Source organism: Coregonus lavaretus (genome assembly GCF_964263955.1).
Source record: "Coregonus lavaretus genome assembly, chromosome: 14".
Classification (NCBI taxonomy): domain Eukaryota; kingdom Metazoa; phylum Chordata; class Actinopteri; order Salmoniformes; family Salmonidae; genus Coregonus; species Coregonus lavaretus.
In genome coordinates, this window is record NC_140001.1 from 5925485 (window position 1) to 5953353 (window position 27869).

At 48.2% G+C, this 27869-nt stretch overlaps 1 protein-coding gene across 1 annotated transcript in view; it reads left to right on the top strand.

Moving 5' to 3' along the window:
* spef2 (sperm flagellar 2) overlaps window positions 1–27869 on the top strand; it is a gene marked incomplete at both ends in the record, with an annotated part of 43828 nt that overhangs the window by 11839 nt on the left and 4120 nt on the right. Inside the window, 24 exons of the mRNA XM_084177461.1 lie at window positions 2702–2784; window positions 2979–3069; window positions 3525–3571; window positions 5933–6036; window positions 6163–6413; window positions 8102–8231; window positions 8689–8843; window positions 8998–9171; window positions 9386–9460; window positions 14421–14563; window positions 15553–15680; window positions 15994–16132; window positions 16426–16563; window positions 20847–21010; window positions 21751–21819; window positions 22071–22200; window positions 22538–22688; window positions 22773–22898; window positions 24702–24840; window positions 24991–25220; window positions 25772–25878; window positions 26496–26678; window positions 27047–27139; window positions 27417–27587. Of these exons, the coding sequence (XP_084033587.1) occupies window positions 2702–2784; window positions 2979–3069; window positions 3525–3571; window positions 5933–6036; window positions 6163–6413; window positions 8102–8231; window positions 8689–8843; window positions 8998–9171; window positions 9386–9460; window positions 14421–14563; window positions 15553–15680; window positions 15994–16132; window positions 16426–16563; window positions 20847–21010; window positions 21751–21819; window positions 22071–22200; window positions 22538–22688; window positions 22773–22898; window positions 24702–24840; window positions 24991–25220; window positions 25772–25878; window positions 26496–26678; window positions 27047–27139; window positions 27417–27587 (3221 nt within the window). The remainder of the gene's footprint in view (window positions 1–2701; window positions 2785–2978; window positions 3070–3524; window positions 3572–5932; window positions 6037–6162; window positions 6414–8101; window positions 8232–8688; window positions 8844–8997; window positions 9172–9385; window positions 9461–14420; window positions 14564–15552; window positions 15681–15993; window positions 16133–16425; window positions 16564–20846; window positions 21011–21750; window positions 21820–22070; window positions 22201–22537; window positions 22689–22772; window positions 22899–24701; window positions 24841–24990; window positions 25221–25771; window positions 25879–26495; window positions 26679–27046; window positions 27140–27416; window positions 27588–27869) is intronic.

The following is a 27869-nucleotide window of genomic DNA, read 5'->3' on the forward strand; positions in this document are numbered from 1 at the left end:
CATACAGGTAACTGCCAAAATAAAGGAAACACTTGAGTAAATGAGGGATACAAAGAATATTGAAAGCAGGTGCTTCCACACAGGTGTGGTTTCTGAGTTAATTATGCAATGCTAAAATGCTTGTTTAAAAATGCTGTGCAGGTCATTATTTTGGCTACCATGGCTATGACCCCATAGGATGACAATGCCCCCATCCACAGGGCACGAGTGGTCACTGAATTGTTTGATGAGCATGAAAATGATGTAAACCATATGTCACCAGATCTCAACTCATTTGAACACTTATTGGAGATTCTGGAGCGGCGCCTGAGACAGCATTTTCCACCACCAACAAAATAGAGTTCCAGACACTTGTAGAATATATGCCAAGGTGCATTGACGCTGTTCTCTCTTGTGGTGGCCCAACGCCCTATTAAAATAGTTTATGTTGGTGTTTCCTTTATTTTGGCAGTTACCGTGTGTATACACTGAGTGTACAAAACATTAAGAACACCTGCTCTTTCTATGACATAGACTGTCCAGGTGAAAGCTATGATCCCTTATTGATGTCACTTGTTAAATCCACTTCAATCAGTGTAGATGAAGGGGAGGAGACAGGTTAAGGAAATGATTGTTAAGCCTTGAGACAATTGAGACATGGATTGTGTATGTGTGCCATTCAGAGGGTGAGTGGGCAAGACAAAATATTTAAGTGCCTTTGAACGGGGTGTGGTTATAGGTGCCAGGCATACCGGTTTGTGTGAAGAACTGCAACGCTGCTGGGTTTTTCATACTCAACAGTTTCCTGTGTGTATCAAGAATGGTCCACCACCCTAAGGACATCCAGCCAACTTGACAAAACTGTAGGAAGCATTGGTGTCAACATGGGCCAGATGGCCAGCATCCCTGTGGAACGCTTTAGACACCTTGTAGAGTCCATGCCCCAACAAACGGAGGCTGTTCTGAGGGCAAAAGGGGGGGATGCAACTATATTAGGAATGTATTCTTAATGTTTTGTACGCTCTGTGTATATATACAGGATATATGAATAATATATACAGTGAGGGGAAAAAAGTATTTGATCCCCTGCTGATTTTGTACGTTTGCCCACTGACAAAGACATGATCAGTCTGTAATTTTAATGGTAGGTTTATTTGAACAGTGAGAGACAGAATAACAACAACAAAATCCAGAAAAAAGCATATAAAAAATGTTATGAATTGATTTGCATTTTAATGAGGGAAATAAGTATTTGACCCCTCTGCAAAACATGACTTAGTACTTGGTGGCAAAACCCTTGTTGGCAATCACAGAGGTCAGACGTTTTTTGTAGTTGGCCACCAGGTTTGCACACATCTCAGGAGGGATTTTGTTCCACTCCTCTTTGCAGATCTTCTCCAAGTCATTAAGGTTTTGAGGCTGACGTTTGGCAACTCAAACCTTCAGCTCCCTCCACAGATTTTCTATGGGATTAAGGTCTGGAGACTGGCTAGGCCACTCCAGGACCTTAATGTGCTTCTTCTTGAGCCACTCCTTTGTTGCCTTGGCCGTGTGTTTTGGGTCGTTGTCATGCTGGAATACTCATCCACGACCCATTTTCAATGCCCTGGCTGAGGGAAGGAGGTTCTCACCCAAGATTTGACGGTACATGGCCCCGTCCATCGTCCCTTTGATGCGGTGAAGATGTGCTGTCCCCTTAGAAGAAAAACACCCCCAAAGCATAACGTTTCCACCTCCATGTTTGACGGTGGGGATGGTGTTCTTGGGGTCATAGGCAGCATTCCTCCTCCTCCAAACACGGCGAGTTGAGTTGATGCCAAAGAGCTCAATTTTGGTCTCATCCGACCACAACACTTTCACCCAGTTCTCCTCTGAATCATTCAGATGTTCATTGGCAAACTTCAGACGGGCCTGTATATGTGCTTTCTTGAGCAGTGGGACCTTGCGGGCCCTGCAGGATTTCAGTCCTTCACGGCGTAGTGTGTTACCAATTGTTTTCTTGGTGACTATGGTCCCAGCTGCCTTGAGATCATTGACAAGATCCTCCCGTGTAGTTTTGGGCTGATTCCTCACTGTTCTCATGATCATTGCAACTCCACGAGGTGAGATCTTGCGTGGAGCCCCAGGCCGAGGGAGATTGACAGTTATTTTGTGTTTCTTCCATTTGCGAATAATCGCACCAACTGTTGTCACCTTCTCACCAAGCTGCTTGGCGATGATTTTGTAGCCCATTCCAGCCTTGTGTAGGTCTACAATCTTGTCCCTGACATCCTTGGAGAGCTCTTTGGTCTTGGCCATGGTGGAGAGTTTGGCATCTGATTGATTGATTGCTTCTGTGGACAGGTGTCTTTTATACAGGTAACAAGCTGAGATTAGGAGCACTCCCTTTAAGAGTGTGCTCCTAATCTCAGCTCGTTACCTGTATAAAAGACACCTGGGAGCCAGAAATCTTTCTGATTGAGAGGGGGTCAAATACTTATTTCCCTCATTAAAATGCAAATCAATTTATAACATTTTTGACATGCGTTTTTCTGGATTTTTTTGTTGTTATTCTGTCTCTCACTGTTCAAATAAACCTACCATTAAAATTATAGACTGATAATTTCTTTGTCAGTGGGCAAACGTACAAAATCAGCAGGGGATCAAATACTTTTTTTCCCTCACTGTATATGAAAATAGGATCTCTGCAAACCACCATCTTTTCTCTCGTTTTCTAACCCAGTCCATCACATCCACGTCCTGTCAGCTAATGTTCTGATCCAGGAGGCGCTGGCTGCACATCAGCTTGGAGAGCTTGGATGTGAGGTTAGAAAACCTTTTTTTTATTTTTTCTCTCTCAAACGTGTCTCAAAGGTTTTGTGGCCACACTGAAGTGAATTGGAATAACGCATACATAAAACTGTCATAAGAATGAATGAATGACAGCTGTATGCAGTTGTATATTCCGTTTTTTTATGTATATTTAAATAAAAACACGACCCCTTTTTCTACTGTACAAGAGCACAGAGAGCTGTGAAACATTGTCCACTAAAGACATCGACCAGATGGAGACGGATACTGAGATGGAGGAGGAGTCGTCACAGGGTTCAGGTGAAGTTACCCCTAGACACTGATCTTGGGTCAGTTTTTCATTTCCCCCACTAATGGTTAAGGTTAGGATTGGGGGAGGAGGGGAAGCTGATTCTAGGTCTGTACCTAGGGGAAACATCACACCAGAGCGCAATATTAGGAGAATCAGCAGCACATGTTTTAAGCCAATGAGAAATGTGACTTGTGAATTCCAGTTGTTTTCTTACTTCATCCTGAATTGCCCGTCTGTAAACAAGGGTTTTGTCTGGGGGGCGGCAGGTAGCTTAGTGGGTAAGAGCACAGTGCCAGTAACCGAAAGGTCGCTGGTTCTAATCCCCGAGCCGACTAGGTGAAAAATCTGTCGATGTGCCCTTGAGCAAGGCACTTAACCCTAATTGCTCCTGTAAGTGGCTCTGGATAAGAGCGTCTGCTAAATGACTAAAATGTAAATGTCTGATTTGGGCTTTATTGTTTAGTAGAGCCTCAGCAGCAAGGAGCCAAGAAAAAACCCAAGGCAAGGACAGCGGTATGTTGACATGACCATGTGTCTCTTATACCTGCATACTGACACAGAGAAACACATAGGTGCATAGGGGTTCTATTTAAGCAGTAAGGCCCGAGGAGGTGTGGCATATGGCCAATATACCATGGCTAAGGGCTGTTCTTAGGCACGATGCAACGTAATTAGAGCAGTAAAAATAAATGTTTTGTCATACCCGTGGTATACGGTCAGATATACCACAGCTTTCAGCCAATCAGCATTCAGGGCTCGAACCACCCAGTTTATATTTACAGTGGCTTGCGAAAGTATTCACCCCCCTTGGCATTTTTCCTATTTTGTTGCCTTACAACCTGGAATTAAAATGGATTTTTGGGGGGTTTGTATCATTTGATTTACACAACATGCCTACCACTTTGAAGATGCAAAATAGTTTTTATTGTGAAACAACCAAGAAATAAGACAAAAAAACAGAACTTGAGCGTGCATAACTATTCACCCCCCCAAAGTCAATACTTTGTAGAGCCAACTTTTGCAGCAATTACAGCTGCAAGTATCTTGGGGTATGTCTCTATAAGCTTGGCACATCTAGCCACTGGGATTTTTGCCCATTCTTCAAGGCAAAACTGCTCCAGCTCCATCAAGTTGGATGGGTTCCGCTGGTGTACAGCAATCTGTAAGTCATACCACAGATTCTCAATAGGATTGAGGTCTGGGCTTTGACTAGGCCATTCCTGTCACGCCCTGGCTCTGGGACTCTGTTATGTTGAGCCAGGGTGTGTAGTTTCTATGTATTTGTGTTCTAGGTTCGTTATCTAGCTCATGTGTTTCTGTGTTGGCCGGGGTGGTTCTCAATCAGAGGCAACGAGTGTCAGCTGTTGCTTGTTGTCTCTGATTGGGAACCATACTTAGGCAGCCTGTTTTCCACAGTGTTTGGTGGGATCTTGTTCCGTGTATGGTTTGTGTCTGTTACCTAGGACTTCACGTATCGTTTTGTTGTTTTGTTTCGTGTGGTGAATCAAATAAAAGTATGTTCACTCATCACGCTGCGCATTGGTCCACTTCCTCCAACGATCGTGACAATTCCAAGACATTTAAATGTTTCCCCTTAAACCACTTGAGTGTTGCTTTAGCAGTATGCTTAGGGTCATTGTCCTGCTGGAAGGTGAACCTCCGTCCCAGTCTCAAATCTCTGGAAGACTGAAATAGGTTTCCCTCAAGAATTTCCCTGTATTTAGCGCCATCCATCATTCCTTCAATTCTGACCAGTTTCCCAGTCCCTGCCTATGAAAAACATCCCCACAGTGAAGCATGTTGGTGGCAGAATCATGCTGTGGGGATGTTTTTCATAGGCAGGGACTGGGAAACTGGTCAGAATTGAAGGAATGGTGTTCTCGGGGTGATGAGAGGTGTTGGGTTTGCGACAGACATAGCGTTTTCCTTGATGGCCAAAAAGCTCAATTTTAGTCTCATCTGACCAGAGTACCTTCTTCCATATGTTTGGGGAGTCTCCCACATGCCTTTTGGCGAACACCAAACGTGTTTGCTTGTTTTTTTCTTTAAGCAATGGCTTTTTTCTGGCCACTCTTCCGTATAGCCCAGCTCTGGAGTGTATGGCTTAAAGTGGTCCTATGGACAGATACTCCAATCTCCGCTGTGGAGCTTTGCAGCTCCTTCAGGGTTATCTTTGGTGTCTTTGTTGCCTCTCTGATTAATGTCCTCCATGCCTGGTCTGTGAGTTTTGGTGGGCGGCCCTCTCTTGGCAGGTTTGTTGTGGTGCCATATTCGTTACATTTTTTATAATGGATTTAATGGTGCTACGTGGGATGTTCAAAGTTTCTGATATTTTTGTATAACCCAACCCTGATCTGTACTTCTCCACAACTTTTTCCCTGACCTGTTTGGAGAGCTCCTTGGTCTTCATGATGCCGCTTGCTTGGTGGTGCCCCTTGCTTAGTGTTGTTGCAGACTCTGGGGCCTTTCAGAACATGTGTATATATACTGAGATCATGTGACAGATCATGACTTTATTTAACTAATTATGTGACTTCTGAAGGTAATTGGTTGCACCAGATCTTATTTAGGGGCTTCATAGCAAAGGGGGTGAATATATATGCACGCACCACTTTTCCGTTATTTATTTTTTAGAATTCTATGAAACAAGTAATTTTTTTCATTTTTCACTTCACCAATTTGGACTATTTTGTGTATGTCCATTACATGAAATCCAGATAAAAATCAATTTAAATTACAGGTTGTAATGCAACTAAATAGGAAAAACGCCAAGGGGGATGAGTACTTTTGCAAGGCACTGTATACTTAATACTGTATATATATATTACTTAGAATACTTATATTTGGAATAACAAAGAACATCCTTCCCAGCTCTCTGTGAGGGCCCAGCATGGAGCAGGAGTGGAAAAGTTTCTCAGAAAAGGGAGATCCGTCCCAGACGAGCTGCTTGTGGACATTGTAGTCGAAGCTATCAGGTTTAAACACAAACAAAATCCTATTCTGTTCTTTAGAAGCAGTAAATCGAATCGAGTGCAAATGAAACGAATAGCCCTTTTGTGTTGAACGTGTATTGACTGTAATCTCTTTACCCTTTACACCAGGGCGATCCCAGCAGACTCGGGCTGGATTCTGGACGGCTTCCCGGTTGATCTGACCCAGGCCAAGCTGCTGGAGAAGGCCCTGGGGGGCTCGGACCCCGGGAAGGAGAGGAAGAGGAGGAACAAGCGGTCCATCCTGTCTGTGGATAGCAACGCGCCTAAGGATCCCCCTCCTCCGTCTCCTGTCCTGGACCTAGCTCTGCTGCTAGACGTGTCTGATGACCACGTTTTGGACAGGGTGGCCAAGCAGGCCTGTGAGTTTCATAGCCCTGGTCCCAGATCTGTTTGTGTTGTCATGCCAACTCCTATGGTCATTTTCAAACAGCGTTACCTTGACCATAGGAGTCGGCATGACAACACAAAAAGTAGTAGGTATCCAGGCTGTATGTTTATTCGCCACATGCACAGGATACAACAGGTATATAACAGTACAGGATACAACAGGTATATAACAGTACAGGATACAACAGGTATATAACAGTACAGGATACAACAGGTATATAACAGTACAGGATACAACAGGTATATAACAGTACAGGATATAACAGGTATATAACAGTACAGGATACAACAGGTATATAACAGTACAGGATACAACAGGTGTTTAACAGTACAGGATACAACAGGTATATAACAGTACAGGATACAACAGGTATATAACAGTACAGGATACAACAGGTATATAACAGTACAGGATACAACAGGTATATAACAGTACAGGATACAACAGGTATATAACAGTACAGGATATAACAGGTATATAACAGTACAGGATACAACAGGTATATAACAGTACAGGATACAACAGGTATATAACAGTACAGGATACAACAGGTGTTTAACAGTACAGGATATAACAGGTATATAACAGTACAGGATACAACAGGTATATAACAGTACAGGATACAACAGGTATATAACAGTACAGGATACAACAGGTATATAACAGTACAGGATACAACAGGTGTTTAACAGTACAGGATACAACAGGTATATAAAAGTACAGGATACAACAGGTATATAACAGTACAGGATAAAACAGGTATATAACAGTACAGGATACAACAGGTATATAACAGTACAGGATATAACAGGTATATAACAGTACAGGATACAACAGGTATATAACAGTACAGGATATAACAGGTATATAACAGTACAGGATACAACAGGTATATAACAGTACAGGATATAACAGGTATATAACAGTACAGGATACAACAGGTATATAACAGTACAGGATATAACAGGTATATAACAGTACAGGATACAACAGGTATATAACAGTACAGGATACAACAGGTATATAACAGTACAGGATACAACAGGTATATAACAGTACAGGATACAACAGGTATATAACAGTACAGGATACAACAGGTATATAACAGTACAGGATACAACAGGTATATAACAGTACAGGATACAACAGGTATATAACAGTACAGGATACAACAGGTATATAACAGTACAGGATACAACAGGTATATAACAGTACAGGATACAACAGGTATATAACAGTACAGGATACAACAGGTATATAACAGTACAGGATACAACAGGTATATAACAGTACAGTGAAATGTTTACTTTATGTCCTGGATGGCTGGGAGCTAGCCCCCCAGTGATGAGCTGGGCCGTCCGCACCAACCTCTGTAGGGCCTTCTGGTCATGGGCATTGCAGTTACCATACCAGATGGTGATACAGCAAGTCAGGATGCTCTCGATGGTGCAGCTGTAAAAGTTCCTGAGGATCTGAGAGGCCATGCCAAATCGTTTCATCCTCCTGAGGGAGAAGAGGCGTTGCCTTCTTCACGACTGTTCTGGTGTGAGAGGACCATGATAAGTCCTCAGTGATGTGGACACCGAGGAACTTGAAGCCCTTGACCCTCTCCACATGTCGTATGAGTTGCATAAGTGTAATGAATGACACTGTTTGTAGGTAAGGAGGAGCGCTCTGGCCAGGCCGGGGCCGGGGCTGGGGCTGGTGAGGAGAGCTGTGCCCCTGCTAGAGAGCACAATGTTGTCATCGCCAGGGACAAGAGCCTAGAGAAGAGACAGATCCAGCACAGGTACAAGTAGTACAATGAACACAAGACGCACACCTGGGTTCAAATAGTATTTGTTTTCTTTCAAATAATTTGAGGGTTCGATCGAGACTGCCTTGAGTGACAAAGTGGGTGGGCATTGCACTTTTGGGACTACTCCATTGGTGCCATTGTGCCAGTCAAGATCAATCAAGTAGAGCTAAAGCGTTTGAAAGAAAAACAAATACTATTTGAACCCAGATCTGATATTGAGTACACCATCTCATCTAACATTGTTGTAAGGGATTTTCAGGGCTCTGTGTGTCTTTGAACTTTTAAACTAGTCCACTGACACACCATTGTTCTCTTCACACATTGGGTGTATTCACTAGGAACCAAGCAGAAGCAAACAGGCCAAAATACTTGTTTGAATTTATTTCATTGCAAAACATTTTGCTATGGTGTGCGCTAATGAATACACCCCTTGTTATTATCACTGCAGGATCACAGCCTTCCAGGATACCTGGCCCAAGCTGGAGAAGTGGTTCTCTGGGAAACAGAGCATTCTGGTGAGGCTGATTGCTGAGATGTCGGAGGACATGCTCTTCAGAAAAGTGGAATCCATCCTGTACCAGGCCATGATGCAGTCTGAAAAAGGTACAGGGCACTAAGGGAATGGTTGATTTAAGAGAAGTTATTAATCCCCCAAAATGGGAGATTTGACTTGATACTACTTTGACTCTTAAGATCGCCCAGTGAGATGCCTACTGTACCTAAACTCGTTGTATGTGTAATTATTTTGCCCCACCAGGTGAGGAAGTTGTTTTGGACAGTGGGAAGGCACCAGCGGTCTCGCCTCCTCTCGTCCAGGTAGCCCCGGTTGCGGCCCCAGCGCCCACTGAGTCCACCTCCACCCTCACCCAGGAGGGCCTGACTCCAGCTGTGAAACGCTCCCGCTCCAAGTCCAACTCCCGCTCCCCCAAAGGTCGGCTAACAACCATGATGTGTCCCAAATGGCACCCTATTCCCTACATAGTGCACTAATTTTGACCAGAGCCCTATGGGCCCTTGTAAAAAAAAAAAAAGAGTTGTGCACTATATAAGGAATAGGGTGCCATTTGGGACAAAGCCCATGCTTCGACAGATTGTTTCAAAGACAAGAGAACCATGTCGTCAAACAGTTCTGTTCCATTCTTTAGGTTCACAGAGCAATATTGAGAAGAACACATCTGAGGGGAAAGATGTCCATCGTAAGCTGTCCAAGTCTGGATCAGGTCAGGCCCATTACTGATATTAGCCTAGCTATTAGTAACATTCTGCAACAAACAACAGTTGCTCTCACACTGTTTTTAAACCACATTAGAAAAGAGGTATGGTGGCCTAGGGTGGCCTAGGGTGGCCTAGGGTGGCCTAGCTGTCTACGCCACTGTCTTTGGAAGACAAATGCCAGGTTAGATTCCAGCCTACTGTCTTTGGAAGACATATACCGGGTTAGATTCCAGCCTACTGTCTTTGGAAGACATATACCGGGTTAGATTCCAGCCTACTGTCTTTGGAAGACTTATACCGGGTTAGATTCCAGCCTACTGTCTTTGGAAGACATATACCGGGTTAGATTCCAGCCTACTGTCTTTGGAAGACACCGGGTTAGATTCCAGCCTACTGTCTTTGGAAGACACCAGGTTAGATTCCAGCCTACTGTCTTTGGAAGACACCGGGTTAGATTCCAGCCTACTGTCTTTGTCACGTTCGTCTAATGATGGGTCAGACCAAGGCGCAGCGTGATATACGTACATGTTTATTAACGTAATAAACACTCGACAAAACAATAAACGAACGAAACGTGAAGTCCAAAGGTAACACACAACAAACCTTACACGGAACAAGATCCCACAACTCAATAGTGCCAATAGGCTGCCTAAGTATGGTCCCCAATCAGAGACAACGAGCGATAGCTGCCTCTGATTGGGAACCACACCGGCCAACATAGAACTAAACATACTAGATTATACAACATAGAACATACACAACAAAGAATATACACACCCTGACTCAACATATAAGAGTCCCCTGAGTCAGGGCGTGACAGTACCCCCCCAAAAGGTGCGGACTCCGACCGCACAACATAAACATAACAGGGTAGGGGCCGGGTGGGCATTCCGCCTCGACCTCTCACTCTCCGCCTCCCTGTTGTGCCCCTGGTCTGGTCTGGACCTCGGCGCGCTGCTTCCCCTCTCCTTCCTCCCACGATAGGCCAGGCCCTGTCTGGACCCTGGTGTGGGAGACCCCGAACCTGGAGAGGGGCTGACGTCATGGTCTGGACAGGAGCCGCTGACCGGAGCTGGACTGGGCACCGGTGGAGCGGACTGCTCTGGCTCCGGAGTGGAGCCGCTGACCGAAGCTGGATCAGGCACCGGTGGAGCGGACTGCTCTGGCTCCGGAGTGGAGCCGCTGACCGGGGCTGGACTGGACCCCGGTGGAGCGGACTGCTCTGGCTCTGGAGTGGAGCCGCTGACCGGAGCTGGATCAGGCACCGGTGGAGCGGACTGCTCTGGCTCCGGAGTGGAGCAGCTGACCGGAGCTGGATCAGGCACCGGTGGAGCGGACTGCTCTCGCTCCGGAGTGGAGCAGCTGACCGGTGCCGGACCAGGCACCGGTGGAACGGGCACGGGCCGTGCCGGACTGGACAAACGCACCACTGGTCTGGTGCGAGGAGCAGGCACGGGCCAGGCTGGCAACGCGCACCACTGGCTTGGTGCGAGAAGCAGGCACAGGCCGTGCCGGGCTGGCGACGCGCACCACTGGCTAGGTGCGAGGAGCAGGAACAGGCCGGGCCGGGCTGGCGACGCGCACCACTGGCTTGGTGCGAGGAGCAGGAACAGGCCGGGCCGGGCTGGGCTAGCGACGCGCACCACTGGCTTGGTGCGAGGAGCAGGAACAGGCCGGGCCGGGCTGGCGACGCGCACCACTGGCTTGGTGCGAGGAGCAGGAACAGGCCGGGCCGGGCTGGGCTAGCGACGCGCACCACTGGCTTGGTGCGAGGAGCAGGAACAGGCCGGGCCGGGCTGGCGACGCGCACCACTGGCTTGGTGCGAGGAACAGGAACAGGCCGGGCCAGGCTGGCGACGCGCACCACTGGCTTGGTGCGGGGAGCAGGAACAGGCCGGGCCGGGCTGGCGACGCGCACCACTGGCTTGGTGCGAGGAGCAGGAACAGGCCGGACTGGCGACGCGCACCACTGGCTTGGTGCGAGGAGCAGGAACAGGCCGGGCCGGACTGTGGAGGCGGACTGGAGGTCTGGAGCGGCGAGCTGGCACAACCCGTCCTGGCTGAATGCCTACTTCCGCACAGTATGTGTGAGGCATCAACACAGGACGCACTGGGCTGTGCACGCGCACTGGCGATACAGTTCGTAGAACTGGCTCAGGATATGCGGGACCGAGGAGGCGTACTGGAGACCAGGAGCGTTGAGCCGGCACACCCCGTCCTGGCTGGATGCCCATCTTCGCACGGCACGTGCGTGGTGCAAGCACAGGACGTACAGGACTGTGCCGGCGCACTGGCGACACAGTACGTAGCTCCGCATAACCACAAATCGGCCACCTGTGACATGGCCATTCGCTCCGCCTGGGCACGCTGCTTGGTCCTCATTTGGTGGGATCTTCTGTCACGTTCGTCTAATGACGGGTCAGACCAAGGCGCAGCGTGATATACGTACATGTTTATTAACGTAATAAACACTCGACAAAACAATAAACGAACGAAACGTGAAGTCCAAAGGTAACACACAACAAACCTTACACGGAACAAGATCCCACAACTCAATAGTGCCAATAGGCTGCCTAAGTATGGTCCCCAATCAGAGACAACGAGCGACAGCTGCCTCTGATTGGGAACCACACTGGCCAACATAGAACTAAACATACTAGAATATACAACATAGAACATACACAACAAAGAATATACACACCCTGACTCAACATATAAGAGTCCCAGGGCGTGACAGTAACCCCCCCCAAAGGTGCGGACTCCGACCGCACAACATAAACATAACAGGGTAGGGGCCGGGTGGGCATTCCGCCTCGGAGGCGGATCCGGCTCGGGGCGTGACGACCACTCACTCTCCGCCTCGCTGTTGCGCCCCTGGTCTGGTCTGGACCTCGGCGCGCTGCTTCCCCTCTCCTTCCTCCCACGATAGGCCAGGCCCTGTCTGGACCCTGGTGTGGGAGACCCCGAACCTGGAGAGGGGCTGACGTCATGGTCTGGACAGGAGCCGCTGACCGGAGCTGGACTGGGCACCGGTGGAGCGGACTGCTCTGGCTCTGGAGTGGAGCCGCTGACCGAAGCTGGATCAGGCACCGGTGGAGCGGACTGCTCTGGCTCCGTAGTGGAGCCGCTGACCGGGGCTGGACTGGACCCCGGTGGAGCGGACTGCTCTGGCTCCGGAGTGGAGCCGCTGACCGGAGCTGGATCAGGCACCGGTGGAGCGGACTGCTCTGGCTCCGGAGTGGAGCAGCTGACCGGAGCTGGATCAGGCACCGGTGGAGCGGACTGCTCTGGCTCCGGAGTGGAGCAGCTGACCGGTGCCGGACCAGGCACCAGTGGAACGGGCACGGGCTGTGCCGGACTGGACAAACGCACCACTGGTCTGGTGCGAGGAGCAGGCACGGGCCGGGCCGGGCTGGCGACGCGCACCACTGGCTTGGTGCGAGGAGCAGGCACAGGCCGGGCCGGGCTGGCGACGCGCATCACTGGCTTGGTGCGAGGAGCAGGAACAGGCCGGGCCGGGCTGGGCTGGCGACGCGCACCACTGGCTTGGTGCGAGGAGCAGGAACAGGCCGGGCCGGGCTGGTGACGCGCACCACTGGCTTGGTGCGAGGAACAGGAAAAGGAACAGGCCGGGCGACGCGCATCACTGGCTTGGTGCGAGGAGCAGGAACAGGCCGGGCCGGGCTGGCGACGCGCACCACTGGCTTGGTGCGAGGAGCAGGAACAGGCCGGACTGGCGACGCGCACCACTGACTTGGTGCGAGGAGCAGGAACAGGCCGGGCCGGACTGTGGAGGCGGACTGGAGGTCTGGAGCGGAGAGCTGGCACAACCCGTCCTGGCTGAATGCCTACTTCCGCACAGTATGTGTGAGGCATCAACACAGGACGCACTGGGCTGTGCACGCGCACTGGCGATACAGTTCGTAGAACTGGCGCAGGATATGCGGGACCGAGGAGGCGTACTGGAGACCAGGAGCATTGAGCCGGCACACCCTGTCCTGGCTGGATGCCCATCTTCGCACGGCACGTGCGTGGTGCAAGCACAGGACATACAGGACTGTGCCGGCGCACTGGCGACACAGTACGTAGCTCCGCATAACACAGAGCTTGCCCAGTCATACGCCTCTTCGCGTGAGTACGGGGAGTTGGCTCTGCTCTGACACTAGGCTCCGCCAACCACCCCGTGTGCCCCCCAAAATTGTTTTATTGGGGCTGCTTCTCGGGCTTCCTCCTCGACCGGCCTCCTCCGTGTTGCCGTTGCTCCTCTCCTGCCTGGGCATCTACCTTAGCCCATGGTCCTCTCCCCGCAAATATCTCTTCCCATGACCACAAATCGGCCACCTGTGACATGGCCATTCGCTCCGCCTGGACACGCTGCTTGGTCCTCGTTTGGTGGGATCTTCTGTCACGTTCGTCTAATGACGGGTCAGACCAAGGCGCAGCGTGATATACGTACATGTTTATTAACGTAATAAACACTCGACAAAACAATAAACGAACGAAACGTGAAGTCCAAAGGTAACACACAACAAACCTTACACGGAACATGATCCCACAACTCAATAGTGCCAATAGGCTGCCTAAGTATGGTCCCCAATCAGAGACAACGAGCGATAGCTGCCTCTGATTGGGAACCACACCGGCCAACATAGAACTAAACATACTAGAATATACAACATAGAACATACACAACAAAGAATATACACACCCTGACTCAACATATAAGAGTCCCCTGAGTCAGGGCGTGACAGTCTTTGGAAGACACCGGGTTAGATTCCAGCCTACTGTCTTTGGAAGACACCGGTTAGATTCCAGCCTACTGTCTTTGGAAGACACCGGTTAGATTCCAGCCTACTGTCTTTCCTCTATCTATCCTATCCAATAAACAATGAATATGAGAGGAGTGGGACTGCCCTGCTCCTTTAAAAAAGAACAGAAAATATCCCTTTTTTCCATTGCTTCCAGGAGGAGCCGGGGGGCGTTCCAGGAAGTTGTCCATAGCCTCCTCCTTTGAGAATTCCCATGGTGGGAAGACCAGCCCTACAGAGCCCTTCGCTCCCACCCCTGGATCTGCACACTGGGTGTACGTGGACGAGCCCCTTCCGAAGGTACAGTAGGAGTAGGGTGAAGTTTCCCATAGACACTGATCTTGGATCAGTTTTGCATTTTCTCCACTAGTGGTTAAGGTAATGATTGGGAAAAGCAGAAGCTGATCCTAGATCTGTACCTAGGGGAAACTTTACCCTGTAGTGGTACAGTACATACTGGTGGAAGACAAGAGGACCATTATAGGTTTGCATGGGCTTTTTCTCTTCTCTTTAGCTCTCAGTCAGAATGCATAGTCTCATTAGCTCTCAGTCAGAAAGTATAGTCTCATTAGCTCTCAGTCAGAATGCATAGTCTCATTAGCTCTCAGTCAGAAAGTATAGTCTCATTAGCTCTCATTCAGAAAGCATAGTCTCATTAGCTCTCAGTCAGAATGCATAGTCTCATTAGCTCTCAGTCAGAAAGCATAGTCTCATTAGCTCTCAGTCAGGAAGCATAGTCTCATTAGCTCTCAGTCAGAAAGCATAGTCTCATTAGCTCTCAGTCAGAAAGCATAGTCTCATTAGTTCTCATTCAGAAAGCATAGTCTCATTAGCTTTCAGTCAGAAAGCATAGTCTCATTAGCTCTCAGTCAGAAAGCATAGTCTCATTAGCTCTCAGTCAGAAAGCATGGATGTGTTCAGATAAAGGTTCTGGCCAATTACGAATCAATTAACAAAGAGAACCAGGCACCGCTCCTTCTGCTCTCATTCTTCAAATCAGTGAGCTCTAGAAGTTGAGTAATTTGCAATAGCCATGGATGGCCACAAGAGGGACCTCCCAAACTTCTATTTACACTCATTGGCCCAGTCTGTCTATGTTTGAGCCTGCATTTCCCCACTTTACTATCTTTTGTGGATTAGGGCGAAGTTGCCCCTAGACGCCGATCTTAAGTCAGTTTTGCATTTCTCCCACTAATGGTTAAGGTTAGGATTGGGGGAGAGAAAGCTGATCCTAGATCTGTAACTAAGGGAAACTTCACCCAAGAGCATCTTTTGTCTCTCTTCCCCAGGAGATCCCAGAGTACTTGGTTCCATACTGGGAGAATGTGTGTAACTCCTATGTGACCAACGTCAAGGCCGTGATGCAGAACCTCCGCACGGAACGCATCTTGATCATTCACCATCTGTTTAACATCAGGTGAGGACATAGTTTAGTGCACAATGGACGTAAGACAAGCCCATAGTATTAGCCTGGTCCCATATCTGTAAACTCTTTTATCACAAACAGAACTGGGATCAGGCTACGTTATTATTACCTTCTTTCTTGGAACTGTGATGCCTGTTAAATGCACTTAAAATACATTTGACTTTGACTTAACATCCAATCTAACAACATTTAATCTGTGTTGATCTGATCTCGCATCAGTGAGGATGCCCTGATGACTCGGATCTATGCACAGTCTGAACAGAGAGAAGTAACTCTTAACTCTCTCATCTTGTGACGCTTGCAGAGAGGAGTTCAAGCAGTACCTGCGACGGCCCGACCTGAAGCAAGAGTTTGTGTCCCAGTGGCAGCAGGACTATAACAGTATCCCCAAGGACATGAGAGACGACGAGGACACCAAGGCAGAGCTGCACCAGCGTCTGGATGTAGGATACAGTAACACAAACGCCATCAAAGCAATGTCTGTGTGATATTTGCTCAAGTCTGTTGTTTTTCCCATTGCTTGTCAATGCTGAGAGTCTGTCTGTCTCTATGTCGGTCCGTCTGTCTATCCGTCCGTCCTTCTGTCTCGTCGGTCTGTCCTTCTGTCTGTCTGTCTGTGTCGTCTGTCTGTTTCTCTGTCTCTATGTTGGTTCCGTCCGTGTTCGTCGGTCTGTCCTTCTGTCTGTCTGTGTCGTCTGTCTCTCCGTCTGTCTCGTCTGGTGTCGTGACATTGCAGGACCTGCGCGAGCGTCTGTGGGACATTTGTGATAAGCGTAAAGAGGAAGCGGGGCAGGAGCGAGCGGCGGTCATGTGCGACGGCTGGCTAGAAGACCACACGGCAGTGCTCATCAACCATTTCTCCACACTGATGCAGGTGAAGCTCCTCCCATCCTGCTCATGAAAATGTTATCCCAGCATCAACCAGAACCAAATCTCACGTGCGCTTGCCAGCTGACAATAAAAAGCAAGTTGAAATGAGAATCTCTATTGAAAATTTGCTCCAGGGGTGCCATACTGCTACGGCTGACCCTTTAAAACAACACATATCACTGCACTTTTCACAACACATTTCACTGGTGTGTGTGACAATAAAACATCTAATATATATATATATATATATATATATATATATATATATATATAAATATATACAGTACCAGTCAAATGTTTGGACACACCTACTCATTCAAGGGTTCTTCTTTATTTTTACTATTTTCTACATTGTAGAATAATAGTGAAGACATCAAAACTATGAAATAACACATATGGAATCATGTAGTAACCAAAAAAGTGTTCAACAAATCAAAATATATTTTAGATTCTTCAAAGTAGCCACCCTTTGCCTTGATGACAGCTTTGCATACTCTTGGCATTCTCTCAACCAGCTTCACCTGGAATGCTTTTCCAACAGTCTTGAAGGAGTTCCCACATATGCTGAGCACGTGTTGGCTGCTTTTCCTTCACTCTGCGTTCCGACTCATCCCAAACCATCTCAATTGGGTTGAGGTCGGGTGATTGTGGAAGCCAGGTCATCTGATGCAGCACTCCATCACTCTCCTTGGTCAAATAGCCCTTACACAGCCTGGAGGTGTGTTGTCCTGTTGAAAAACAAATGATAGTCCCACTAAGCGCAAACCAGATGGGATGGCGTATCGCTGCAGAATACTGTGGTAGCCATGCTGGTTAAGTGTGCCTTGAATTTTAAATAAATCACCAATAGTGTCACCAGCAAAGCACCCCCACACCATCACACCTCCTCCTCCATGCTTCACGATGGGAACCACACATGCAGAGATCATCCGTTCACCTACTCTGCATCTCACAAAGACACGGCATCTCACAAAGACACAGCAAATTTGGACTCTTCAGACCAAAGGACAGATTTCCACCAGTCTAATGTCCATTGCTTATGTTTCTTGGCCCAAGCAAGTCTTTTCTTCTTTTTGGTGTCCTTTAGTAGTGGTTTCTTTGCAGCAATTTCGACCATGAAGGCCGGATTCACACAGTCTTCTCTGAATAGTTGATGTTGAGATGTGTCTGTTACTTGAACTCTGTGAAGCATTTATTTGGGCTGCAATTTCTGAGGCTGGTAACTCTAATGAACTTATCCTCTGCAGCAGAGGTAACTCTGGGTCTTCCTTTCCTGTGGCGGTCCTCATGAGAGCCAGTTTCATCATAGCGCTTTATGGTTTTTGCGACTGCACTTGAAGAAACGTTCAAAGTTCTTGAAATGTTCCGTATTGACTGACCTTCATGTCTTAAAGTAATGATAGACTGTCATTTCTCTTTGCTTATTTGAGCTGTTCTTGCCATTATATGGACTTGGTCTTTTGCCAAATAGGGCTATCTTCCCCCCTACCTTGTCACAACACAACTGATTGGCTCAAACGCATTAAGAAGGAAATAAATTCCAGAAATTAACTTTGAACAAGGCACAACTGTTAATTGAAATGCATTCCAGGTGACTACCTCATGAAGCTGGTTGAGAGAATGCCAAGAGTGTGCGAAGCTGTCATCAAGGCAAAGGGTGGCTACTTTGAAGTATCTCAAATATAAAATATATTTTGATATTTCTTAACACTTTTTGGTTACTACATGATTCCATATGAGTTACTTCATAGTTTTGATGTATTCTGTCACGCCCTGGCTCTGGGGACTCTTAAATGTTGACCCAGGGTATGGATTTTCTATGTTTAGTTTTCTATGTTTTTTGTTCTAGATCGTTTAGTTCTATGTTGGCCAGGGTGGTTCCCAATCAGAGGCAGCTGTAGCTCGTTGTCTCTGATTGGGGACCATACTTAGGCAGCCTGTTGGCACCAATTTTTTGTGGGATCTTGTTCCGTAAAGGTTTGTGTTGTGTAACCTCAGGACTTCACGTATCGTTTTGTTGTTTTGTTCGTGTGTTGTGTACGAAATAAAATGTACGCTTATCACGCTGCGCCTTGGTCCGTGTCTTCAGTCAACGATCGTGACAGAAGATCCCACCTAAAGAGGACCAAGCAGCGTGTCCAGGAACAGACAGCCTGGACTTGGGAGGAGATCCTGGACAGGAAGGGATCCTGGACTTGGGAAGAGATTCAGGCCGGATGGATCGCCGTCCTTGGGAGGAGACTGTGGAGGCGCGCTACAGAGAGGAGCAGCGGCAACGCAGAGGGTACCGGCCGAGGAGGAAGCCCGAGAGACAGCCCCAATATTCTTTTTGGGGGGGGCTAAAAGGGTGGTTGGCGGAGCCTAGGGTTAGAGCAGAGCCAACTCCCCGTACTCAGGCTGGGAAGCGTGAGACTGGGCAGGCTCCGTGTTATGCGGAGCCACGTACTGTGCCGCGAGTGTTCCGGCACAGTCCTGTACGTCCGGTGCTAGCACCACGCACGTGTCGTGCTAAGATGGGCATGCAGCCAGGACGGGGTGTGCCGGCTCAATGCTCGTGGCCTCCAGTACGCCTCCTCGGTCCCGTATATCCTGCGCCAGTGCCACGTGCTGTAGCGCCAGTACGAGTGCACAGCCCTGTACGTCCTGTGCTGATGCCTCACACATATTGTGTGGAAATAGGCATTCAGCCAGGACGGGTTGTGTCAGCTCTCCGCTCCAGACCTCCAGTCCGCCCCCACAGTCCGGCCCGGCCCGTTCCGGCTCTCCGCACCAAGCCAGTGGTGCACGTCGCCAGCCCGGTCCGGCCTGTTCTTGTCCCTCGCACCAACCCAGTGGTGCGCGTCGCCAGCCCGGTCCGGCCTGTTCCTGTCCCTCGCACCAAGCCAGTGGTGCGCGTCGCCAGTCCGGTCCGGCCTGTTCCTGTCCCTCGCACCAAGCCAGTGGTGCGCGTCGCCAGCCCGGCCCGGCCTGTTCCTGCCCCTCGCACCCAGCCAGTGGTGCGCGTCGCCAGCCCGGTCCGGCCTGTACCTGCTCCCCGCACCAAGCCAGTGGTGCACGTCGCCAGCCCGGTCCGGCCCGTTCCTGTTCCCCGCACCAAGCCAGTGGTGCGCGTCGTCAGCCCGGTCCGGCCCGTTCCTGCTCCCCGCACCAAGCCAGTGGTGCGCGTCGTCAGCCCAGTCCGGCCCGTTCCTGCTCCCCGCACCAAGCCAGTGGTGCGTGTGTACAGTCCGGCACGGCCCGTGCCTAGTCCACCGGTGCCTGGTCCGGCACCGGTTAGCTGCTCCACTCCGGAGTCAGAGCAATCCGCTCCACCGGGGTCCGGTCCAACTCCAGTCAGTGGATCCACTCCGGAGCCAGAGCAATCCGCTCCACCGGTGTCCAGTCCAGCTCCGGCCAGCGGCTCCGGTCCAGAGCCGGTAAGGTTTGGTCCACCGTCGTCGGGTCCAGCTCCAGTCAGCGGGGCCAGACCAGACCAGGGGCGCAACGGGGAGGTGGAGAAAAGGTGGTGGTCACGCCCGGAGCCGGATCCGCCTCAGAGGCGGAATGCCCACCTGGCCCCTACCCTCTTGTGTTTGTGTGGCGCGGTCGCAGTCCGCGCCTTTGGGGGGGGGTACTGTCACGCCCTGGCTCTGGGGACTCTTAAATGTTGAGCCAGGGTGTGGATTTTCTATGTTTAGTTTTCTATGTTTTTTGTTCTAGATCGTTTAGTTCTATGTTGGCCAGGGTGGTTCCCAATCAGAGGCAGCTGTAGCTCGTTGTCTCTGATTGGGGACCATACTTAGGCAGCCTGTTGGCACCATTTTTTTGTGGGATCTTGTTCCGTAAAGGTTTGTGTTGTGTAACCTCAGGACTTCACGTATCGTTTTGTTGTTTTGTTCGTGTGTTGTGTACGAAATAAAATGTACGCTTATCACGCTGCGCCTTGGTCCGTCTCTTCAGTCAACGATCGTGACATATTCACTATTATTCTACAATGTAGAAAATAGTAAAAAAATTGAGAAAAACCCTTGTGTCCAAACCTTTGACTGGTACTGTATATATATTCATATTTTTTGTCCAGGACTAGGATTAATATGTGTCTGGGAAACCGCCCCTAATTGTTAAACCTGTCATGAGAGACTGTCTAATTACTTACGTGTATAAATCAATAAGTGTATAAGTGAATACATGTATAAGTGAATACGTGTAAAAGTGAATACGTGATTGTGTCAGGTTTGGTTTTTATCTCCATTTTCGAGGTTGGTTAGCACATTAGCTGAGGTGCGCACTGATGTTGTACTCCTCCAGGTGGAAGTGGACCGATTCCAGGACTCTCTGCGTCTCCTGCGGGATTACTACACAGGCATGTACAGACAGGTGCTGCCTGAGGCGGGGCCAGAATTCACCTGCATACCACTGCTAGACATTGTGGCACTGGAGGAGCCAGGAACCCAGACGGACAAATCCAAGAGGCAAGCAGAAGGCTGCTGCTCAGGGGAAGGGATTCATCCTGATTCATCAGAAATACCTCGGGTGTATTCACTAGAAACCATACTGAACCAAATGGAAACAAACAGGGACGGTGTGTAACAGACACATCGCAACACTACCTACATTTGTCCAATAATAAAACTCTTGTTTTGGTAGCAAAATGTTTTTCCATTAGAAAACGTTTTGCTACGGTGTGCCCTAATGAATACACCCCTGATTTTCTGACAGTTATTCTCCATTGACTGTTGTCTTAGGTCTATCTCTATGTAGTGTTGTGGTGTCTCTCTTTTCGTGATGTGTGTTTTGTCCTATATTTTTATTTTTAATCCCAGCGCCCGTCCCCGCAGGTGGCCTTTTGCCTTTTGGTAGGCCATCATTGTAAATAAGAATTTGTTCTTAAGTGACTTGCCTAGTTAAATAAAGGTTAAATAGAAATAAATACAAAATAAAATTGATTTATAATAGAAACTGACCTAGCTAGCTACAATCCCCTAGCCAAAATCCTGGTTTTCTGTCAGTTATCATCCGTTTATGCAGAGTCTAATAAAGTGGCCCTTTATGCAGTCATGGTTACCATTTGAACTGGTATGCCATTGCCAGTCAGGGAGAGTCACAGCTATTTCAATAGTTCCTACCTTTGCTTATTTAGGGGCATTGACAGTATAAGGTTTTTCGACGATAGTTCCTGTCGTCTCACCATCAAACACTCCTCTCCCTCCAGTTCTGAAAGAGTCACCAAGAGTGCTGGTAAAAGAGACACTGGAGGAGATGAGAAGAAGACATCCAAAGTGTAAGAGAAAGAGAAAGTCCAGTCTACCCAGACTACCTCACCGTGGTAAAATATACACACGTTAAAGGGATATTTCATTCAAAAACTATATTGTAGAATTTTGTTCACATTAGTCCACTGTTAATGCAATCCCATTTTTGTTTGCGTGTCAGCAGTCAGGTTTTCAAGATAAAAGACACTTTCAGTACAGAGCAAAAACTTGCATTGATGATGCGTTTTGCATCATGTGATTGTGTTCTCTGTTATTGCAGTGTTCCGCTGATTCCCCGGAGACCTCCGTCTACTGAAGTGGCCTCTACGAAACAGAAAGGCTTCCAGGACCCTGACGAGAAGCTGCTGCATGACATCTATCAGACTGCTCTGACAGCCATCAACAACATGGTGAAGAAGTGTGTGTGTGTGTGTGTGTGTGTGGTGTGGTGTGTGTGTGTGTGTGTGTGTGTGTGGTGTGTGGTGTGGGGTGTGTGTGTGTGTGTGTGTGTGTGGTGTGGTGTGTGGGTGTGTGTGGTGTGGTGTGTGTGTGTGTGTGTGTGTGTGTGTGTGGTGTGTGGTGTGGTGTGTGTGAGTATGTGTGTTTCTCATGGGTAGTTGTGTGTGTCCAGGTGTCAGCGGAGGCGGCGCAGCGCGAGGCGGAGGAGAGTGAGGAGGTGTGTGTGTGTGGTGTGGTGTGTGTGTGTGTGAGTATGTGTGTTTCTCATGGGTAGTTGTGTGTGTCCAGGTGTCAGCGGAGGCGGCGCAGCGCGAGGCGGAGGAGAGCGAGGAGGCTCAGCAGCAGATGGACAGAGAGCGGCTACAGAGAATGTCCCAAGCCTCCGCCGCCGCAGCCAACTCTGGCAAGGACAAGAAGAAAGCTGGCACCAGGAAGAAAGGTTGGACTTATTCTACCCCAGGGGTATTCAAATCCGAGCCAGGCCTTATTTTGGAGTGTAAATTGGATGACTTCTTTTTTTTAGGCCCCCCCTCCCCTGCTCAGGAGCCCAGCCCACCCCCTCCCCCAGAGGAAGACTCAGAGGAGGTCTGCAGGAGGGCCATACGGACCAAAATCAGACAAGAGTATGCTGCAGCCCTCGACCATGAAGGTACCTAACTACAGCATTGGCTGAGCCTTTCTGATTCTCTTCCACATTTAACCTGCATCCTAAATGGCACCCTATTACCTATATAGTGCACTACTTTTGTCCAGGGTCCTGCTATAACCTACATAATGCACTACTTTTGACCAGATCCCAATGGGCCCTATAAAGGTAGTAGGGTGCCATTTTAGACTTCCATATCATAATAATAACAGACTGTAGCTTTTAGACTTTCATATCATAATAATATCAGACTGTGGATTTTAGACTTCCATATCATAATAATAACAGACTGTAGCTTTTAGACTTCCATATCATAATAATAACAGACTGTAGCTTTTAGACTTCCATATCATAATAATAACAGACTGTAGCTTTTAGACTTCCATGTCATAATAATAACAGACTGTGGATTTTAGACTTCCATATCATAATAATAACAGACTGTAGCTTTTAGACTTCCATATCATAATAATAACAGCCTGACACGTTGCTTTCCTGCCTGGTGTAATACAGCATGTGGCCACTTGGGACGCTAGCTCTGTTTTCAATCAACTGGCTGTTATCAGTCAACTGGCTGTTATCAATCAACTGGCTGTTATCAGTCAACTGTCTGTTATCAATCAACTGGCTTTTATCAGTCAACTGGCTGTTTTCAATCAACTGGCTGCTATCAATCAACTGGCTGTTATCAATTAACTGGCTTTTATCAGTCAACTGGCTGTTTTCAATCAACTGGCTGCTATCAATCAACTGGCTGTTATCAGTTAACTGGCTTTTATCAATCAACTGGCTGTTATCAATCAACTGGCTTTTATCAGTCAACTGGCTGTTTTCAATCAACTGGCTGCTATCAATCAACTGGCTGTTATCAATTAACTGGCTTTTATCAATCAACTGGCTGTTTTCAATCAACTGGCTGTTATCAATCAACTGGCTGTTATCAATCAACTGGCTTTTATCAATCAACTGGCTGTTATCAATCAACTGGCTGCTATCAGTCAACTGGCTGTTATCAATCAACTGGCTGTTATCAGTCAACTGGCTGTTATCAGTCAACTGGCTGTTATTAATCAACTGGCTGTTATCAATCAACAGGCTGTTATCAGTCAACTGGCTGTTTTTAGTCAACTGGCTGTTATCAGTCAACTGGCTGTTTTTAATCAACTGGTTCATTTTGTCCCTAGTTAGCATAGTATCCACTGTCCTCGTGTTGCTTAAGAGCAAAACATGAATGAATGAAATGTATAGGGTCTGAAGATTGTGGGGGCTGTTTTGTTAGACTTCAGTGCGGCTTTTGACATTATCGATCATAGTCTGCTGCTGGAAAAATTATGGTTATGGCTTTACACCCCCTGCTATATTGTGGATAAAGAGTTACCTGTCTAACAGAACACAGAGGGTGTTCTTAATGAAAGCCTCTCCAACATAATCCAGGTAGAATCAGGAATTCCCCAGGGCAGCTGTCTAGGCCCCTTACTTTTTTCAGTCTTTACTAACGACATGCCACTGGCTTTGAGTAAAGCTTTGAGTAAAGCCAGTGTGTCTATGTGCACTATACACACACGTACACATGGATTTTGTGTTGTAGATATGTGGTAGTGGAGTATGGGCCTGAGGGCACACACTTAGTGTGTTGTGAATTGTGTAATGAATGTATTGTAATGTTTTTAAAATTGTATAACTGCCTTAATTTTGCCGGACCCCAGGAAGAGTAGCTGCTGCCTTCGCAGCAGCTAATGGGGATCCATAATAAATGCAAATACAAATACAAATGCTTTCATGTGCCCCTCCACCCCACCCTCCCAGACAGTGCAGTGAAGGTGCGTGTGGAGCTGGTCAAGGCCTGTGCTTTGTGCATGGTGAGGGGTCTGCACAGACGGGCAGAGCAGGCCTTCAGGACCATGGAGGAGTGGCTGGGAGCCCGCTTCCTGGCTGAGATGAACAGGTACGCTCCGGGGTGAAGTTTCCCCTAGGTACAGGTCTAGGATCAGATATCCCTCCCCAAGCCTAACCTTAACCATTAGTGTGGAAAATGCTAAACTGACCCAAGGTCAGCATCTAGGGTCAACTTCACCCTACTTCTCTGTCCCCCCAGCATTGACCAGCTGGCTGATGTGGTGCGTCACCACATCGAGTCGGCCGCCAAGCTCCAGAGCGAGCTGATGCTGGTATGCACCGACTTCTTCCTGAACGGGGACATTCGGGTGGTGGTCAGCCCCCCTCCCCCTCCCCGCCCTGCCCCTCTGGAGCTCCCCATAGACAGCACTCTCACCATCCTGCAGTTGGAGGCCTTCTACCACCAGCTACGCAAGGTGGCGCCCACAGGTCTGCAACAATAATATACGTACACAGTATTACCCCAGTATATGTACTAATATACAGTACCAGTCAAAAGTTTGGACATACCTACTCATTCAAGGGTTTTTCTTTATTTTTACTATTTTCTACATTGTAGAATAATAGTGAAGACATCAAAACTATGAAATAACACATATGGAATCATGTAGTAAACAAAAAAGTGTTAAACAAATCAAAATATATTTTATATTTGAGATTCTTCAAATAGCCACCCTTTTCCTTGATGACAGCTTTGCACACTCTTGGCATTCTCTCAACCAGCTTCATGAGGTAGTCACCTGTAATGCATTTCAATTAACAGGTGTGCCTTGTTAAAAGTTAATTTGTGGAATTTCCTCGCATCCTTTCTCCTCACCTCCTTCTCAAAACGCATTGGAGGAGAAGATCCGAGGTTCCTCCCCTCTGACCTCCTCCAATGCATTTTGAGAAGGAGGTGAGGAGAAAGGATGCGAGGAATCAAGGATTCATCCCTTGATACACTTGAGATTCCCTCATTAACTCTCTGTGTTTCCCGTCAGGTGTGCAGTGCAGTACCGACTTCTGGGAGATCCTGCAGGAGCTCACCTCTCTGAACATGGGGACCAACGCTCTGCCAGACCCCTGGATGCACATCTCTGAGACTCAGGTACACTCACTGACTAACTGACTGACTGACTGACTCACTGATTGACTGACTAACTGACTGACTGACTGACTGACTGACTGACTCACTGACTCACTGACTGACTCACTGACTCACTGACTGACTGACTGACTCACTGACTGACTGACTGACTCACTGACTCACTGACTGACTGACTCACTAACTGACTGACTGACTGACTCACTGACTGACTGACTGGCTGACTGGCTGACTGACTGGCTGACTGACTGGCTGACTGACTGACTGACTGACTGGCTGACTGACTGGCTGACTGACTGACTCGCTGACTGGCTGACTGACTGACTGACTGACTGACTGGCTGACTGGCTGACTGGCTGACTGACTGGCTGACTGGCTGACTGGCTGACTGACTGACTGACTCACTGACTGACTGGCTGACTGATTGACTGACTCACTGACTCACTGACTGGCTGACTGATTGGCTGACTCACAACATGGCTACTAGGATGTCATCACGGCCACAAACAGTCATGTTCTCATGAACAGACATGGAGAGTGTGGTTTTAAATGTGTTTGTGTGAAATGTGTGTGTGTGTGCACGTGCGTGTGTGCGTGCGTATGCATGTGTGTGTGTGCAGCTGATGGAGCTGGTGTCGATGCTAACCCAGGACACAGAGATGCTGGACTGGCGTCAGTTCCTGCTGAGTGCCGCCCTCCCCTGGCCCACGCCCACTCTGCCTCAGCTGCTGCAGGTGTTGGCCCGCTTCAATATGGCGGACACTGGGACCACAGGCTCTTTGACTGAGGAGCAGTACTTACAGGTACCTTCCTACGCTATGGGGTGAAGTTTCCCCTAGGTACAGATCTAGGATCAGCTTCCCCTCCCCCAATCCTAACCTTAACCATTAGTGGGGGAAATGCTAAACTGACCCCAGATCAGCGTCTAGGGGAAACTTTACCCTACACCACCTACCTACAGTACACTGCCAGCTCTTCAACAAACTCTGCTATCACCATCACCTTTCCAATTGCACACAATGATAATAGCACTTTTTAAACATATGGCGCTCAAATCTTTGTCTTGGTTAGCGTCAACTGACGGCTGCCAAAATTTATGAATTGCATCATTACTGGTGGTAGGCGAAGACTTGACATTGTCGCTCATACTATTTTCTTGCTTCATTGTTAGGTTGAGTTGTGGTTCCCCAGTGAGCGGGCACTGCCCATTCCCGAAGACCTGTCTGAGCCACTTCCCTACGATCGCTTGGCTAATCTACGGAAGGTACACATATCAACAACAACGAGACCTGGGTTCAAATGCTATTAGAAATATTTTAAATACTTTTAGTGCTTAGTTAAGCCTGTCTGGAGTCCCAGATGGGTGGGGTTTGCAGTTTTGCGACTATTCTATTGATTCATTTGAGCCAGTATTTGAAATGATTTTAAATAGTATTTGAACCCAGGTCTCACAACAACCAACTGCTTGAATTTATAACTGGAATAATACAAATCATTACACAATGTTGCATTGATAACTAATCAGCAAATATTTCTTGCAGTTTTTCTTCCTGCTTTTCGCCGACCCCGATTGCTCGCCAGCTCGCGTCGACTACGTGACCATGCTGCTGTACTTCGCCGCCCATCCTGACCCTGTGCAGGGCTTTGTCCGAGCTCTCAGTGTCCTCATGGGACACCCCCTTCGACACCACTCTAGCAGTAAACTTCTCAAGGTGGCGACGTCACTCTGCATCCAAGGCTGCATTTGAAACGGCAGCCTATTCCCCTATATAGAGCCCCGGCTCTAGTCAAAAGTAGTATACTATATAGGGGAATAGGGTACCGTTAAGGTCTATACTATATAGGGGAATAGGGTACCGTTAAGGTCTATACTATATAGGGGAATAGGGTACCGTTAAGGTCTATACTATATAGGGGAATAGGGTACCGTTAAGGTCTATACTATATAGGGGAATAGGGTACCGTTAAGGTCTATACTATATAGGGGAATAGGG